Source organism: Saccostrea cucullata, unplaced genomic scaffold (assembly GCF_032062105.1).
Source record: "Saccostrea cucullata isolate Sc308-1 unplaced genomic scaffold, CSIRO_AGI_Scuc_v1 ctg1174, whole genome shotgun sequence".
NCBI lineage: Eukaryota > Metazoa > Mollusca > Bivalvia > Ostreida > Ostreidae > Saccostrea > Saccostrea cuccullata.
This window is the reverse complement of record NW_026940658.1, coordinates 17,565-34,441: the sequence shown is the minus strand read 5'-3', so window position 1 is coordinate 34,441 and position 16,877 is coordinate 17,565. Positions and strand designations below refer to the sequence as shown.

Sequence of the window (16,877 nt, the reverse complement as noted above, 5' to 3'; positions counted from 1 at the left end):
CTTTCAAAAACGTATCCTTCGCCATTACTTTTGAACAAGTGGTGCTAGGGCTTTCCTATTTTGCAACTGTATTTCTAGTGAGAAGACCCTACTTTGGGTACCAATATATATTAAAATTGCATTTAAGAAAAGTTTAATCGTCGCTATGTTGCCATACAGGGGCATAGCTGTTTCACAAACACATCTTTTTATATATAAGAGGAGTTGCAGATAAGAGATGGATACCCCAAAGCGTAACAGACGGACATCCCGATCACTATATACCCTCCCGCTTTTCAAGCGGAAGATATGATAATATATAATACTGCTGATTTTTTCTGTCAGTACGATGATTTCCACCATCGAAAAACACTGTTTACCTAACCCTTTAGGCTCGATAAATCTTTTACTCCTTTCGATTCTGAATCATCGCATTGGCCTTAAAATATAGCTATAATTGTATGTTATGAGATCAACATATCATAAATTTATTCCCAATTAGCTCAGGTGAGCCTTTAGGCGAATATGCTTCTTTATCTATTTTTTTTTTGCCCCCTAAAAAATTCAGCTTTAATCCACATGGAGTCATTTTTCTACGGGGGTCATTTTTCTTCACGTGGGTTCTGCAAATTTTTAGGGTGGTGACACTTTTTCTACGGGCAAAAGGGTCATTTTTCGACGTCGAATAATGACCGGGGGTCATTTTTCGCCGTAGAATATTGACCAGGGGTCATTTTTTGCTGTCGAAAAATGACCCCCGGTTATTATTCGATGGGGGTCATTATTCGTCTTTACACCGATACTTCATTCATTGAACTACAGTGCCCCAAGAAACAACTTGTTCAGTGCTATTTTTAGAATGATAAATTTACGTATTGTAGACACTCATGTTCTATTATGAGGAGATAATTCGATCAGCATTTCTGAAAATGAAAGTTTATTTTTAAATGTGCAATTGTTTATCAAGAGATCTGGTCGTTTTTGAGTAATGTATTTAGATTTGTTTGTCCATACTGCATTAATTCAATTCTGTACATGCATTACCTATGTTAGATAATCTTATTGACCTTTGGTTCCTGTGTAAATTAATTTTGAACAATACTTTGTGTTAATAATTGTTATAAAGGAGAGGACGTTCCAACTTGTGTCCAATCCTTTTGTTGTAACATCAAAACAATAAAATATGTTCAAACCATTCATTGATCAAATATATGAGCGATGTTTTGTTTAGAAGGAGGGGTGGGGCGGGGATATGGTGTATGTACCAATATTTACATTTCCAATGTCTTTGTCCGAGATAAAATTACAAATTGTAAATGTATTTTATTTCCTCATCACTGTATTGGCGCGGTTCCAAAAAAACACGTGCAGGGCGGAACAAACAGCTAGATAGAAGCAGGGCTTGGAGCACGTGGATTGGCGGAATCAAAGCATGTAAATATAAGGAATAACTGTCAGATTTTTCAATTTCATGACGATGATCAATTGAGTGGCTTGCGTGATAATTTTAAGCATAAACGCCTTATGCAAATTATCACGCAACCCAATCGATTGATCACATCATGAAATCGAAAAATAAGACAATTATTTCTTAAGTGTTTTCAAAATGGTTATGGTCGAACTAAAAAAAAAAAGAAATTAATAATAAATTGAATACGTAAAAACGAAAAGAAACAAGCAAATTCGAAAAGAAAAATAAATTAATTTAAAATAATTAAGAGAGAATAAAGAAAATAAAATCGGAATTTATCCTTGAAAGGCTTCCCTTTTCACATCCAAAAAGGGGAGGGGGTGTAATCAAACATTTTAATTACAATATTATGTAAGATTATAAACTCAAGATGTGCTCATATTTATAGTCCGGAACTATGGTTTTTGCTTGAGATAAGATTAGTAATCAGAAAAAAAAACTAACGGCCTATACATGCGTCTAATTCAATACATGACCTATTTCGCTCTTAATTTTCGACTTCAACAACATCAGTTTACCTTAAGTTACCGTGTTTAGTTTTAAATTATTGCAATTAATTTAGGCAATGAAAACAAAACCACATTTTATTGGGTCATACAGTTAAATTTTCAAACCTCAGAGTGTTGCGCCAAAGGTGACTTGTTAATTTTAGTGAGTCCGTACGGCTTTTGCCGCTTCATCCTTTATGACATGGCTATACAGACAAAATTTCTTAGCTGCTGCATTCATATTTTTTTTCTTAATATAAATTGACAAATTGACAATTGACAACCAGCATGGTTGCTGGAATCAGTGAACTTGATTCGAATATTTAATCTCTGATGACAAACTTTGGGCACTGAGTCGCCAATTCTCGGGCCTTTCTGTCGGAGAAACAATCTGGAATGTGTGAAATATAACCATCCCCCCCAAAAAAAATCCAAAAAAAAAAAAAAAAAAAAAATTGAAATAAATGCTAGGGACCACTTGCTTATCTGTAGAGACTGGAGCTCAGTCGGAAAGGCAAAAGAAGCGATTGTTTTCAGAGCCTATATGCACGTACATTGATTTGTTGAAGAACATTTTTGACAGCTCACGAATAAATTAAACCATCCATAAACAATCAAAAATTGAATTAGTGTCTATAATATTTTGAAAAAAACACCAGTAAACCTATAAACTGCCGATTATTAAACATTTTTTTTTCAAGACAGTTTTAGGTGTGTCTATTTTAAAAAAAAATACAGTGTATATATTACGCAAATATATTTTTGTTTTGCTTTTCGTATAATTTTTTTTCATCGGCAAACACACAGACGAGACGTCACGTCTTTGAAGCGCTATTGTGACATAATTACGTTTATGTCACGAAGGTCCCTTTTCGCTTGACTCAACTCATTATTGTAATGACGTATCACAACGCAGAATTTCTTGAAGTTCATGCTTATGGAATTCTACAACTTCCGAAACTTCACAGAAGTTATGTCCAGCATGATCAAGTTTAAGGCAATTGATGCAGAGATGACTCTCGCATTCCCTACAAAACACTTGAGAGCAAATCATTATTGTGTATGTCACATTTCAGTCTATTGTATTCATTGACAGAAACAAGTAAGTAAGCCGGCATTGTATGTGTACGTCACGGATTCACTTAAACTTTTTAAAAAGCACAGATAACTATCTCATGCATGTTTGAACTGTTTTATCAAGATTTTGATCACCTTCACGTTTAGCTGACCTTATTCTGAAGCTTTTGTCATAGAATCCCTTTTTTGAAATTTCTCTGTTGGAGCAGCTAGTGAATTGATTTTTTTTAAAAATCGATATCTGTATTTGAACAGCACAAAAGATTGCAATTTAAATTCGTAAGAGGTTTTGATCAAGTTTTCGCTGAATAAAGCCTCAAGATGATAGCTGTATACGACCAGTTTACGATGTTTGTACATGTATATAGAGAATAAAACATACCCTTTTCCATATCACATCCTGTATCAGCCCGAGACACCAATATCAGCCAGAAGGGCTGATATTGATCGAGGGCTGATACAGGATGTGATATGGAAAAGGGTATGTTTTATTATGTTTATTACATACACGTACTTAGTAATAAAATACAGTACATATTAAGTTGATAAGAAAATAAGTAAATAATCATGCACGGACTTCTTACATGTACACGGTCTATTGTCTCATACGGTTTGGGTTTGTTTCTACATGTACTTCTATTTCAAATGTGTCCAATCTGTAATTTGAAAATAATCTATTATTTGTCAAGTAGATTATCCTTACATTCAAAAAGTTAAAATTAAGAGTATATGTAACTCAAGTTATGTGTATGATCACAAGTACTGCACTTTTTTTTTTAGGTTTAATGCTAGGGGTGTGATATTGATCCGTATGAGCCCTGTAAATACATATCAGCCCTGCAAATTCATATCAGCTCTGCAGTGCTGATACGGCTATCAGGCATATCACATATATGCAAAAATCTTGTATTTATTACTAAGTATGTAATAAATGTATATACAAGCCATGCTGAATATGAAGATTTGGAGATGCATGTACTTTTGAATGCTTCGTGCTTTCAATTAATATGTAAACGAAAGCTTTTTTCTGGGACAAAGGTTGTTATAAAGATTTTGTTTTGGTTGTAAAGGTTGTCTTAGGTACAAAGAGTTATTCAGATAACAGATTTTTTGTCTATCTACTGCTCCTCAGAGTTTAGTTTGAATCATTAAAATTGCCATTAGTTTGTATAAATCTGTACAACGTGTAGTTGAAATTCTTAGGAGTTTTGCCAATCATTCCGGTAATAAATGTCCCAAACAGCTGTTTCATCAGTTACAGTTACTAATTCAAGGCAAACACAAATATATAGGAATCACGTAAAACACCAAATAAGTAAAATGCTTTCAGACAGACAAGGATTGGATCAGGGTTCTAATTGCTATTATTGCTTTTAAAATGTGTTTTCAAAAACCAAATCAAAATAAAACATACCAACAAATGACCTTCATTTATAAGGTAAATACGATCTTGAGAGGCACTAAACCATACAACCCAAATCAATCAACAAAACATATTATTAAGATTAATTTGTTTTTTTTATTATGTAATCTGAGCTTATGGTTTGTCCAAAATAAGGGATCGACATTTTGAATGTATGTAAAAATAATACAAAAATCTTCTGAACTGAAAGGCAATGTTGATGGCATTGATATTGAATCATTTCAATTTTCAATAAATATAATTTTGATAAAATCAAAGCTTCTTTACTAAAGATTTTTGTCCACAGAACAGGAAGGCCAAAGAGACTCAAGTTAGCGTCGCTGACATAGGGCATAGGAAAAAAATATGTCAGCGAGATTGAACCGGATGAATAGGCATATCGCAAGGTCCTTAAAGGACAACAAGTAAATATGTTCTATTTATTAATTTTAGGTCACATATATGCAATAAAATATACATGCACATACATAATTTTCTTCTTAATTATGTTAATTTTAGGTAATTCCACCCTCGTGTGCTGTCATAGGTTTTTGCAAAAACTTTCATTAAATTAAATTAATACCCAATAGAACAATAGATTTTAGAAGAATGATTTTCCATAGGTCTAATGATAAATGTTGTTCAGTATTTTAAAGAATTTTAAAAATGCATATTTCCTTTATTTAATCAATTATTCAATCTTTTAAAAATGTTGACAAGGACAATAACTCCTGCTCATGTAGCTTCATACAGGCTTTTTAGGTCACCTGAGTAAACTCAGGTGACCTATTGCTATCCGTTTTCGTCTGTCGTCGTGAGGTGTGCGGTGTGCGTCGTGCGTCGTGTGTTAACATTTGAACATTTTCAGCTTCATTTCTGCAACCGCTCAGCCAATTTCAACCAATTTTAGCATAAAGCATCTATGGGTGAAGGGGAACAAAAATTGTGAATTTCATGGTCCCTGCACCCCTGGGGCCTGAGGGGTGGGGCCAAAACCACTAAAATTAGTGCAATCTTAAAAATCTTCTTCTTTACTCCTGGATATCAAGCAGTCAAACTGTTGGCATGATTGTAATGAGCATAGAGTCCTCTACCAAAATTGTGAAATTCATCGCCACAGGGTCAGGGCTTCTAGTGCTAGGGTGGGGCTATATAGATTATATAGTGAAAATGCATTAATTCTTTGAAAATCTTCTTCTCTGCTCCTGGGTATTAAATGAACCAACTAAGTACATAGTTATGATGAGCAAGAGTGCCTCTACCAAAATTGTGAATTTTATGGCCCCAGAGTCAGGGGTTCTGGTGTTAGGGCGGGGCGCTATTGATTATATAGTGAAAATGCATTAATTCTTTGAAAATCTTCTTCTCTGCTTCTGGGTATTGAATAAACTAACTAAGTACATAGTTATGAAGAGCAAGAGTGCCTCTACCAAACTTGTGAATTTTATGGCCCCAGGGTCAGGGGTTCTGGTGTTAGGGCGGGGCTCTATTGATTATATAGTGAAAATGCATTAATTCTTTGAAAATCTTCTTCTCTGCTTCTGGGTATGAAATTAACTAAATAAGTACATAATTATGATGAGCAAGAGTGCCTCTACCAAAATTGTGAATTTTATGGCCCCAGGGTCAGGGGTTCTGGTGTTAGGACAGGGCTCTTTTGATTTTATAGTGAAAATGCATTAATTCTTTGAAAATCTTCTTCTCTGCTTCTGGGTATGAAATGAACCAACTAAGTTCATAGTTATGATGAGCAAGAGTGCTTCTACCAAAATTGTGAATTTTATGGCCCCAGGGTCAGGGGTTCTAGTGTTAGGGTGGGGTTCTATTGATTATATAGTGAAAATGCATTAATTCTTTGAAAATCTTCTTCTCTGCTTCTGGGTATTGAATAAACTAACGAAATACATAGTTATGATGAGCAAGAGTGCCTCTACTAAAATTGTGAATTTTATGGCCCCAGGGTCAGGGGTTCTGGTGTTAGGGCGGGGCTCTATTGATTATATAGTGAAAATGCATTAATTCTTTGAAAATCTTCTCTGCTCCTGGGTATTAAATGAACCAACTACCCAGCAGGCACACAACATTGAATAAACTTTGAATCAACGTTGTTTTCTATGTTGATTCAACATTGATTTTATGTTAGATTTTGAAAATTTGTATCAACGTTGAAGTCTTAACATTGAATCAACATTGATAATCAACGTTGAATATATGTTGAAAAACAGTTGATTCAACATCTATTCAATTATTTATTTTTGAAAGGGGGGTGTCATATAGTAATAGTAAACTTACTTAAAATTTTAACCGTTTTATTGCACGGTTGCTAAGATGCCTTCTTAATTGTTGGAGGGATAGCGACCCTCTGATAAGACATGATAATTTTCAAAATACAAAATTGAAATACTACTCATAGTTTTCTTATTCAGTTTCCTGAGACCCCTGAGTAGTCAATTTTATGAGATCAAACATATGATGGAAACATTACTTTCTATTTCGTTTGCAAATTTCTTTGTAATTTTTTTATTATATTTAACAATAAAACATTTAAATCCAACATCAAATGCCATATAAACTGAATAAGTTGTATTTTTTTAAGTACCATTTTAAAAATGGTTTAATATTTCAAGTACTTAATACAGTATTTTAATTAGAGTGACTTTTTTTCACATGAAGAAATTTTTAGAAGAAAGATAACTCCTCATCACAGATATATTTTTTTTCTCACAACCACATATAACACTGTGATTTTCTGACTCCATGATGTTTTCCATCATGATTCAAATAGGTATAATAGTAAGTATTATTTTCATATGCACCTCACATATTATATTTAATGCTGTGGTAATAAATCGTTACTCTTTCTATTTTCTGTGTTCAATTTGTTCATTTCATGATCTACATATAAATCATTTCTGAAAAAAAATAAGCAGCACTTGATACTTCAAACTATTTTCCATGTGATTCTAATGTTATTGTTTTTGAAAATCAATATTACAAATTTAAAACTTTCTAAAGTGAATATTTACCATCCTTGTTAATTATAATAGTTAGCAATGATATACGGTAGTGCGACTTTGTCAAATCCGACCTCGTTATGATCCGACAGTGTTATAATCCGACACTATCATAGTCCAAATTATCTATCAGCGAAAAATAGGATTGGCCCGCTCAGCGAAGATCCGACATTGAATCAATGTTGGCAATTCAACTCAATTTAAATTCAGTGTTGATTCAACATTTAATTATCAACGTTGAAAAGTCAACGTTGAATCAATGTTGTATCTAGATTTATCAACGTCTAAACCTAACTTCAACTAATATTCAACGTTTAAACAACGTTGTGTGCCTGCTGGGTAAGTACATAGTTATGATGAGCAAGAGTGCCTGTACCAAACTTGTGAATTTTATGGCCCCAGGGTCAGGGATTCTGGTGTTAGGGCGGGGCTCTATTGATTATATAGTGAAAATGCATTAATTCTTTGAAAATCTTTTTCTCTGCTTCTGGGTATTGAATAAACTAACTAAGTACATAGTTATGAAAAGCAAGAGTGCCTCTACCAAAATTGTGAATTTTATGGCCCCAGGGTCAGGGGTTCTGGTGTTAGGGTGGGGCTCTATTGATTATATACTGAAAATGCATTAAATCTTGGTAACCAAACTTAGCAATTGCTAGGTGTATACTTATGATGAGCAATGATGCCTCTTTCAAAATTGTGAATGCCATAGCATAAAACGTTAACCAAATTTCAATCATTTGAAAGTTGTTGCATGATGCTCAGGTGACCTATAAGGCCCATGGGCCTTTTGTTTTTATTGTACTTCTAATGTAAAATAGTTTTCCTGATATTCACGATTCAAAAGTATCTTATAAATAGCAAGTATTTTTTATGTTGTCATATGCTTCTGTTTATTTATTATATATCCCATCTTAAATAATATGGCGACCTATATTGAATGAAAATAAATTCAATTTTTTGTACTTTTAACCATTAAATTTGTAAGGTCGGAAAGACCTTAACAAGCAGATTTAAAGAATTTCCTCCGCTTTCGATGTCTTAGTTGTCGGGATGCAATTATTTATGGTACATTGTGGCACGTTAAATTTGGTCAAAGGTCATGCGTAGAACGATTTTACTATATTTGGAAAGGCCTTGTCATAGGAGTTGTACATGTAAAACAAGGAAATTCCCATCTTTTCTCATTCAAACGTTATGACCGATGTTGAATTTTGTGACAGACAGACGGGTTTTTAGACTAACAGACGAATGAGATTTGATATACCTCGATTTTGCAAAACCGGGGAAATGAAAATAATGTTATAGCTATGGTTATACAAGTCAGGCCTGTAGGAAGCAAATTTAAGGTTGGGAGAAGAGGACTCAACAAAATATTTTTAGAATTATTTTGGGAGGAGGTGGAGGCTACAAGCAAAAATTTCTAAGCAAAAAAACCTCAGTAAAATAAGATGCCAAGTCCCCTTGGCAATGAATAGTAAAATACTGTACTAAACTGCAATCTGCCAAAAATCAGAATTTTTGGTAATAAGCTCTAGTTTGATTTCAAAGGTTAAAGTATGTGCAGGCAAAAAATAATCTATTTTAATTTTTGCCGGTTGGTTTTAATGGTGAGTGGAATCATACTGGGTTGGCTTTGTTGGAGCAGGAAGGCAAAAAATCTTATTTTCTTTCGAATTTCCTAGTGCTCGACCTTACAGCAACAAAAAATGATGACGGTAAAGGGGGGAAATTTTCTATCGCAAAAAACTTTATTATATATATATTATTTTTTGCTTATTTTCGGTCGTTGGACTTGAGTGCACACTTTAAGTGATCGTAAAAGAATAACATTTTACTATTGAGTTTTCATTTTATTCCAATTAAAATATGTCGATTTACGTTACAGTATTCAAACGGCACAAAAAGATGACATCATGATAAACTTTGTGTCCTCTAACAACGAAATTAGTCTTAACAAAATGGGTTGCTTTAACTGTAAAGTTGCACCCTTTCCTCCAATTTTTAACACCAAAAAAACACAAAAGAGAATGAAAAAAGATATTGAACCATCAGGGAATCAAAACCAACGGCGTGACATTGCGTTTGGTATTACAATAACTGGCATACATGTAAGAGAGCCAACATGCCCTTATAGCGTCCCCTTTGGCAAAAAGCTTCAGAGAAATGAGGATGAAGCTAATTTAAAACGTATGATCTATATGGAATCGCCAACACACTGAATTTGTAAGAGTAAGAAATTTTACTCTATTAATTGTTGAGTAAACTTACATAATTATACTTATATTAATGCAATAAATATTTTTGACAGCCCAGTTTCCAATCAAATTCCTTTCTTCTTTCCATTATTCTCTAGTACTAGAATTCCTTATCTTATCCTCTTTCAGTGATTTTTTGTATATTGTTTAACATCCCTCTCGATAATTTTTCAGGACGCCACCACTTGCAGGTGGATAGCTGCAAATTTTTTCCTAAACTCAGCAATTACGGCCATAGAGCAAATAGGGAGCTTTTTCATGCCAGCATCTACTACGACCAGAAGTCTCTGTCGAGACTGTAGCTCTACTGGTTTGTACTTATCAAAAAGCATTGCACTGTTTTATGTATCTCTGTGTAGTCTACTTGTGTGCCAAGTTATATTGAAATCAGACCAAAACTGTAGAAGGAGTAGCGTTTTAAAGGAATTTACAGAAAATTCTATTTTTAGTAACCATGGCAACACTGTTCATCGAAATTAAAAACCGATGCACTATTCTATGTATCTTAGTGTAGTCTACTTGTGTGCCAAGTTATATTGAAATCAGACCAAAACTGTAGAAGAGTTGTGTTTTAAAGGAATTTCACAGAGAATTCTATTTTTAGTAACCATGGCAAAACCGATCACCGAAATCAAAAACCGATGCACTATTCTATGTATCCTAGTGTAGTTTACTTGTGTGCCAAGTTATATTGAAATCAGACCAAAAGAAGGAGTAGCATTTTAAAGGAATTTCACAGAAAATTCTATTTTTAGTAACCATGGCAACACCGTTCATCGAAATCAAAAACCGATGCACTATTCTATGTATCTTAGTGTAGTCTACTTGTGTGCCAAGTAATATTGAAATCAGACTAAAATTGTAGGAGGAGTAGTGTTTTGAAAAATTGTTTACAGACAGACGGACAGACAGACAGACGGACGGACGACGGACGCATTATTATCGCATAAGCTCTTCTGGTCTCTGACCAGTAGAGCTAACAAGGGACCTCGGTTTATTCTGTCTCATCCGAAGCACCTTTCTCTATGTCCCACGGTGGGATTCGAAGCTGCGACGAAAGGATCGACTCCTTACTCCGCAACTCTAGAGCAGATGCATGCTCTAACCCCTGCGCAGCACGGACGACTAGGGGATGCATTGACTATAATAAGTCTTCCTCCCTAAATGATCATACTGAGACTTCCTCATTCCGCGTTTGGTTTGAATTTTATTTATTACGATATTGTATATTTACGTAATGATTATATATAAAAATAAATATTCATAGTTTCAAATGAATCAATAAAAAAATGGGCATTAAAAACTCATGCACAGCAGAATATTAATCCCCGAAGCGGATTATTAAAAAGCGTAAAATGACCCAAAGCAGGTTATAATCGAATAATTTGGCCAAGAATTAGAGTCATTCCTTATAATTTAATTTTCAAATAGTTAAACAACTGTGGGTTTAAAATTGTGTTGCTTTTTATGAGTTCAAATTTGCCGCTCAATAATACATCCCTAATAACGGAAGTGATATGAAACAAGGGGAGGTAATAACTGATACACAGATCTAGCAGCCATGATGTTTGTTTACACGAGGTAAGATCGAGCTACAAAGGTACATTTATTTAATCTGGAATTTCCCATGAATCCCTAGGACTGGAAATGAGGGGATTGTATGGACACAGATGAGGTAATAACTGATACACAGATCTAGCAGCCATGATGTTTGTTTACACGAGGTAAGATCGAGCTACAAAGGTACATTTATTTAATCTGGAATTTCCCATGAATCCCAAGGACTGGAAATGAGGGGATTGTATGGACACAGATGATTCAGCTGGTTGTTAAGGGGATGTGTCCCCATACCAAACCAGGTTATTAAGAAATAATTTGCGTTCCTTTTTGGAAATCAACCAATGAGAGACTATAATATAAACAAAATTAAATCATTAAAACATAACACAGACCTTGTTTACATAACAAAGGTTTGCAGCTCTAAATATGTCTTGTATCTCGACAACTGACGTTCAAATTTTTGATGATCATTAGAAAGACCCTAGTGAAATATTTGTAAAAATGGAAAATTAAATTTTGAAATTTTAGCTGACACTGTGTCCATGCCCCTTTAAGACCTAATTTTATCAACACTCGAGCGAATACCCCGCCACCTAGCGCTTTAATTAATGCTGCACTATGTCAACTACGACAGTATAAGTACTTGATAGAAGAGTAAAGAATTTTTTAAAATCTAGTATCGTTTTTGCGATTGAGGATTAAGAATTGGGAAGAATTAATCCAAAACTAAGCACAATTTTTTGAGCGCAATAAATATACAGTTTTTACAATGGGTGACACTGTAGCTATCCGGTCTGTCAGTATATTTTTTTTTCTTCTGATCTGTTACATACAGCTCTGCAGTTATAATTAACAAATAATATACAAAAACTGTTTTATTCACATGAAACGTTTGATGTTGTACATGAATACCCCTGTCTTTTCGATTTTAGCCTAGTTAATCTTTTGCGATTGGGGATTAAGAATTTGGAAGAATTAATCCAAAACTAAGCGCAAGTTTTAGTGTGCATAAAAAATAATATACAGTTTTTACAATGGGTGGCAATATATTTTTTTTCGGAGAGGTACAGTTCTGCAGTTATAATTCACAAATAATAAACAAAACCGTTTAATTCACATAAAACATTTGATGTTGTACGTAAATACCCCTATCTTTTAGATTTTAGTCTAGTTAATCGATCTGTCGTCTGTAGATATTGATAATTCACAACATGCATCTGTCCATCTTCACACCCCACCCAGAGATAACCAAAAGTGTCTAGTGCCAAACAAGATGGCGAGTGGAGCCCGTCTTCTTCAGTCAGTATCAGTTTCTTAAATTTTAAAGATTTGTCTAGTAAATGAATGGCGTTGTCATTCGTAACAGCAAGCAACACGTTGTTGTTACTATCAGTTATCATGTCACATGCATGAAATCGGAAATGTGGATCGTTTCCCACTGCTCCTCTGTATGTTTCAGTAATTTTTCCAGATTCGCCATCAAATATTCGAGTCTCTTTCTGGGTTGAAAGATAAAATTTGTTCCCTTCAGTTGTCTTAAACAATCTCCCTTTTTCAAAAAGATAAAATGGACCATTTCTGAATGTCTTCAAAATCACACCAAACTCGTTTAATAGAAGAATGTTAAAAGACCAATAGCCATTTGTGTTCCATTTATTCAAAACACATGCATATGCCTGATCTCCTCCGGAACTAACATCTTCATACTGATCTTTGGTAATTACAAACGTTGTTATGATATTTTCATTTAAAATTCGTTTTATTTGTTTCTGGCCACTCATAATTGAAAGTATATCTCCTGTTGATGGTATCAGTGCTATTTGCCAAATATTACTCAAAGTAAGCTTCATATCAATCTTACTTCCGTGAAAAGTACAGAGGTATACGTTACTTGAACTAAGAAGAAAGAACCTCACACTATCTATGGGTACTATATTTTCGATTGACTTATTGCAGATTTGATATTTTCCTTGTAAACCCTCGCAATCACAAAATTCTTCTTTTTCTTCTTCTTTGCTGTTGTTAAGTGAAACTGAATCTGACGATGACTCTTCTTCTGAAATATATTTAAATACTCCAAAATTGTCATATAAGTCTTCACCTGAAGGTCCTATATTAAAGCCATAAAAATCGGTAATATCTTTATCAGACGTCACGCAACGTTCTTCACCTAATAGATGTTTTCCTCGGAAACACAAATACGAAAGTTCCAATTCAGTTCTCTCTAGTTCTGGATTCTTCTCAAGATGTTGAAGTAGATAAGATATAATCATCTGATCGTCCTTCAAATGTTTTTCACAATTTTCTCTGAATGAAATAATTTTGTCAATTAAATTTTGTCTCCAAATTTTTACTCTCTCAATAATCTCCTCCTCTCGGTCTAATACATTTCGCAGCAGACTTTCGGTATGTACGGCTAAAGATTTTTGTTGTTCTTGCAAATGACTCAAACGTTTTTCAAGAAATTGTGATGACGTATCACAACACAGAATTTCTTGAAGTTCCTGCTTGTGAAATTCTATGACTTCCGAAACTTTACAGATGTTGTGTCCAGCATGATCACATGGAACACAGTCGATGCAGAGATGACAATTACAGTCCTTACAAAACAGTGGGAGCAAGTCATCATCGTGTGCGTCACATTTCAGTCTAATATCTTCATTGTCAGAAACATGTATGTAAGCCGCCATTTTAGGTCGCCATTCAAGGATTTGCTTAAACTTTAAACTACTACGTAACTGCTTTAAAATGTCAAGCACAGATAACTAACTCGTGCATGTTTGAAGTGTTTATCAAGATTTTTATCACTTTCACGTTATGCAAACCTTATTCTGACGCTTTTGTCATAGAATCCGTTTTGTGAAATTTCTGCAATAAATTCTTTATGTGTTCAGAATAAAGCGATAGTGAATTGATTTTTATATAATGATATCTGTATTTAAACTGCACAAAAGATTGCAATTTGAAATTCTTAAGAGAGTGTGTTCAAAAGCCATCGGTTTACAATGTTTACAGCATATATATTATACAGACCATGCTGAATACGAAAATTTGAAGATACTTTTGAATGTTGCTTATATTGAATTCTGCAATGCATTTTGAAAGAATTTTTTCTTTTATAGCTGGACAATGGGTATTATATATATTTTGTGTGCCAATTATAAAGGTGTAGTAGCATTTTGGTTTACGGACACTGAGAGTTTATCAGAAAAAGATTTTTGTCTTTCTAGTTTTTATTGCCCCTACAAGTTTATTTTGATTCATTAATTAAAATGCCTATACATTGTTTTATTCTCTACTAGGTGGAATGCACAGGAGATTTGCCCATTACTTCAGTAATCCAATCAGGCAAACAGCAAGGATTAATTCTGGGTTTTGTTGGCTAACATTGCATTTAGAATGTGTTTTAAAATCAAATCAAAATAAACAAAGAAACAAATAAAAACTTCCTTTGTCGTATATTGCAGAGTATAAAAAAGATCAGTTAATAATTTTAGTCTGATTTGGTTTGCTTTATTTAAAACGTCCCTTTCGAGAAATTTTCACTCATATTGAGATGCAACTACTTGCCAATAGAGAGCTGCAATTTTTAGACATTTTCTCGACACTCAGGCCATTGCGCTCCGGGCTCGAGGGACTTCGTACCAACGTTCCGTGACCTCATTTTAAACGGTCTTTTCCAGTGGACTGGTCTCCATCTCGCGCAGTGGGATTTGGACCCTGCAACCCATGGATCAACTAGAACAAACACTCTAACCACTGCGCAATGCTAACGACCAGTCGATGGTGAGATAGGTTTATATGGATTTTAAAAGATATGTAGGAATTAACTTCAACTTAAAAGAATTTTTTTCAAATGTTGGAGAGCATCAGGAAAAGGCTTGAAATTTCACTCACGGTGAAATTAATGAAAATGAATTGAATTGAAAGGAAAAATTGCAGGACTTACTTCGATGGTTAATATACTTTAAAAGATATGACGTTCTTTCGACATCAGTTTTGTGAATCCAAGCCCGAAAGAGTAGTTTTGGCTTTTTGGAGGGGAACAAATTACAGAAATTCTTGAGAGGCAAAAGATCTTCATTTGATGTTTCATGAAGGACACGACTTTAAATGAGCTTATACATGTATCACTTCATCCTCGCGATGCCAGGGGTCCTGAGTCATCACGTTGCTGTTGGACCCCGTCCAACGATAAGGGGTCCAACGGTAATGTGTTAACTCAGGACTCCTGGCATTGCGAGGATATTACTTCCGTATATACTGGAAGTTTTTATAGAAAAATTTATTGAGGGATAAAGTACAAACTAACAAAATTATTTCTCCCAAACCACCGTACGCTCGACTTCCATGAGCTTAGTTCTCCTATCTGTATCATAGGCTGTTTGAATACAGATTTGTCCTTGCTTCAACAGAAATATCTTCACATTGAAGAAGAACAACACTGCTTTAAACGTGGCGACTTTTCTTTTTACTCTGATCATTCAAGAGGAATTCATTTCACATGCAGGGTTATTGTGAAACATGAACTACCCCCAATTATTTAATATTCCAGCGTTTAAGGTCAACTTTAAGGCTATATACAAGTTTGGCTTTCAAAAGAGCCTGATATGCCATCTCTTTGGCTTCAATAATGTCACGATAAAACAGTAGGATGTAACTTTTTTCAACTATCACAGACAGAACAAGTTTTTAAGGTAAGAGTTAGTTAGAAATATAAATCTGAGAGTCAGTCGAGAATTACCAATTGATCAGAGGCATCTTACTCTGGGACCTCACTTTCGTTATACTAAACTTAATGTGTCGTCTCTCCCTCGAGAGAGATGCTTGACTGCTTGATCAAGTATAATTGAAATCCATATTCAGATACTCGGTTATACAATTTTAGCGAGTTAGACTCTGATGAAAAATACGTTTCAACCCCCCCCCCCCGCCCACAAAAATACAACACATGCTGACAAATTTTTTTAGTTAGATTTAACTAACTTTTATATGTACCTGTGGTCCAGGTATTGCAGACCTTTTAGACAACAGATTTTTTTCCGAAATGGAGGGTGCCGTTTAAAAAGAATTAGGGAATCGGACGTAAAAACATTAATATTTTCATCGAAGAGTTTATCGTCGAAAACCACGGCCAAAATGTACGATCCTCTCCCATTCTGGTCGGGTAGAAGAAATCTATAAGCGGACTCCGGGCTGTTGTTTGAGATGATGCATAAAGTACGCATTTTCCTCTTATGATTTCGCGATTGACGCAACAGTATACAAACGTCACAATAAAGATGACGTCATAGTAACTTTGCATGCTCTAACAACGAAGTCAAAGTAAACAAAATGGGTTGCTTCAACAGTAAAGTTGCGCCTTTTCCTACAACTTTTCGCACCAAAAAGCAGCAAAAGAGGCTGAAAAAGATACTTAACAAACTTGGAATCAAAGCCAAAGTAACCAGAGGTGGTGTCGCGTTTGATATTGCAATAACTGGCGGAGGAGAGCCAGCATGCCATATAGTGTCGCCTTTGAGCAAAAAGCTTCTAAGAAATGAAGATGTAGCTGATTTAAAACGTAAGACTATATATTGCACTTTTTATGAAATGAACAAATATGCGCTATTATTTTAAAGTAATAAC

The 16,877-nt window shown here is 34.5% G+C and overlaps 1 protein-coding gene across 2 annotated transcripts in view; it reads left to right on the top strand.

Moving 5' to 3' along the window:
- LOC134255940 (uncharacterized) overlaps window positions 1-16,877 on the top strand; it is a 34,339-nt gene that overhangs the window by 17,132 nt on the left and 330 nt on the right. Inside the window, exon 1 of one of the 2 annotated variants that reach the window (XM_062738544.1) lies at window positions 16,551-16,812. The exons of the other annotated variant lie outside the window; for it this stretch is intronic. Within the exon in view, the coding sequence (XP_062594528.1) occupies window positions 16,584-16,812 (229 nt within the window). The 5' untranslated portion in view covers window positions 16,551-16,583. Of the gene's footprint in view, window positions 1-16,550; window positions 16,813-16,877 lie in introns of those variants that run through there. 2 annotated transcript variants of the gene reach the window in all.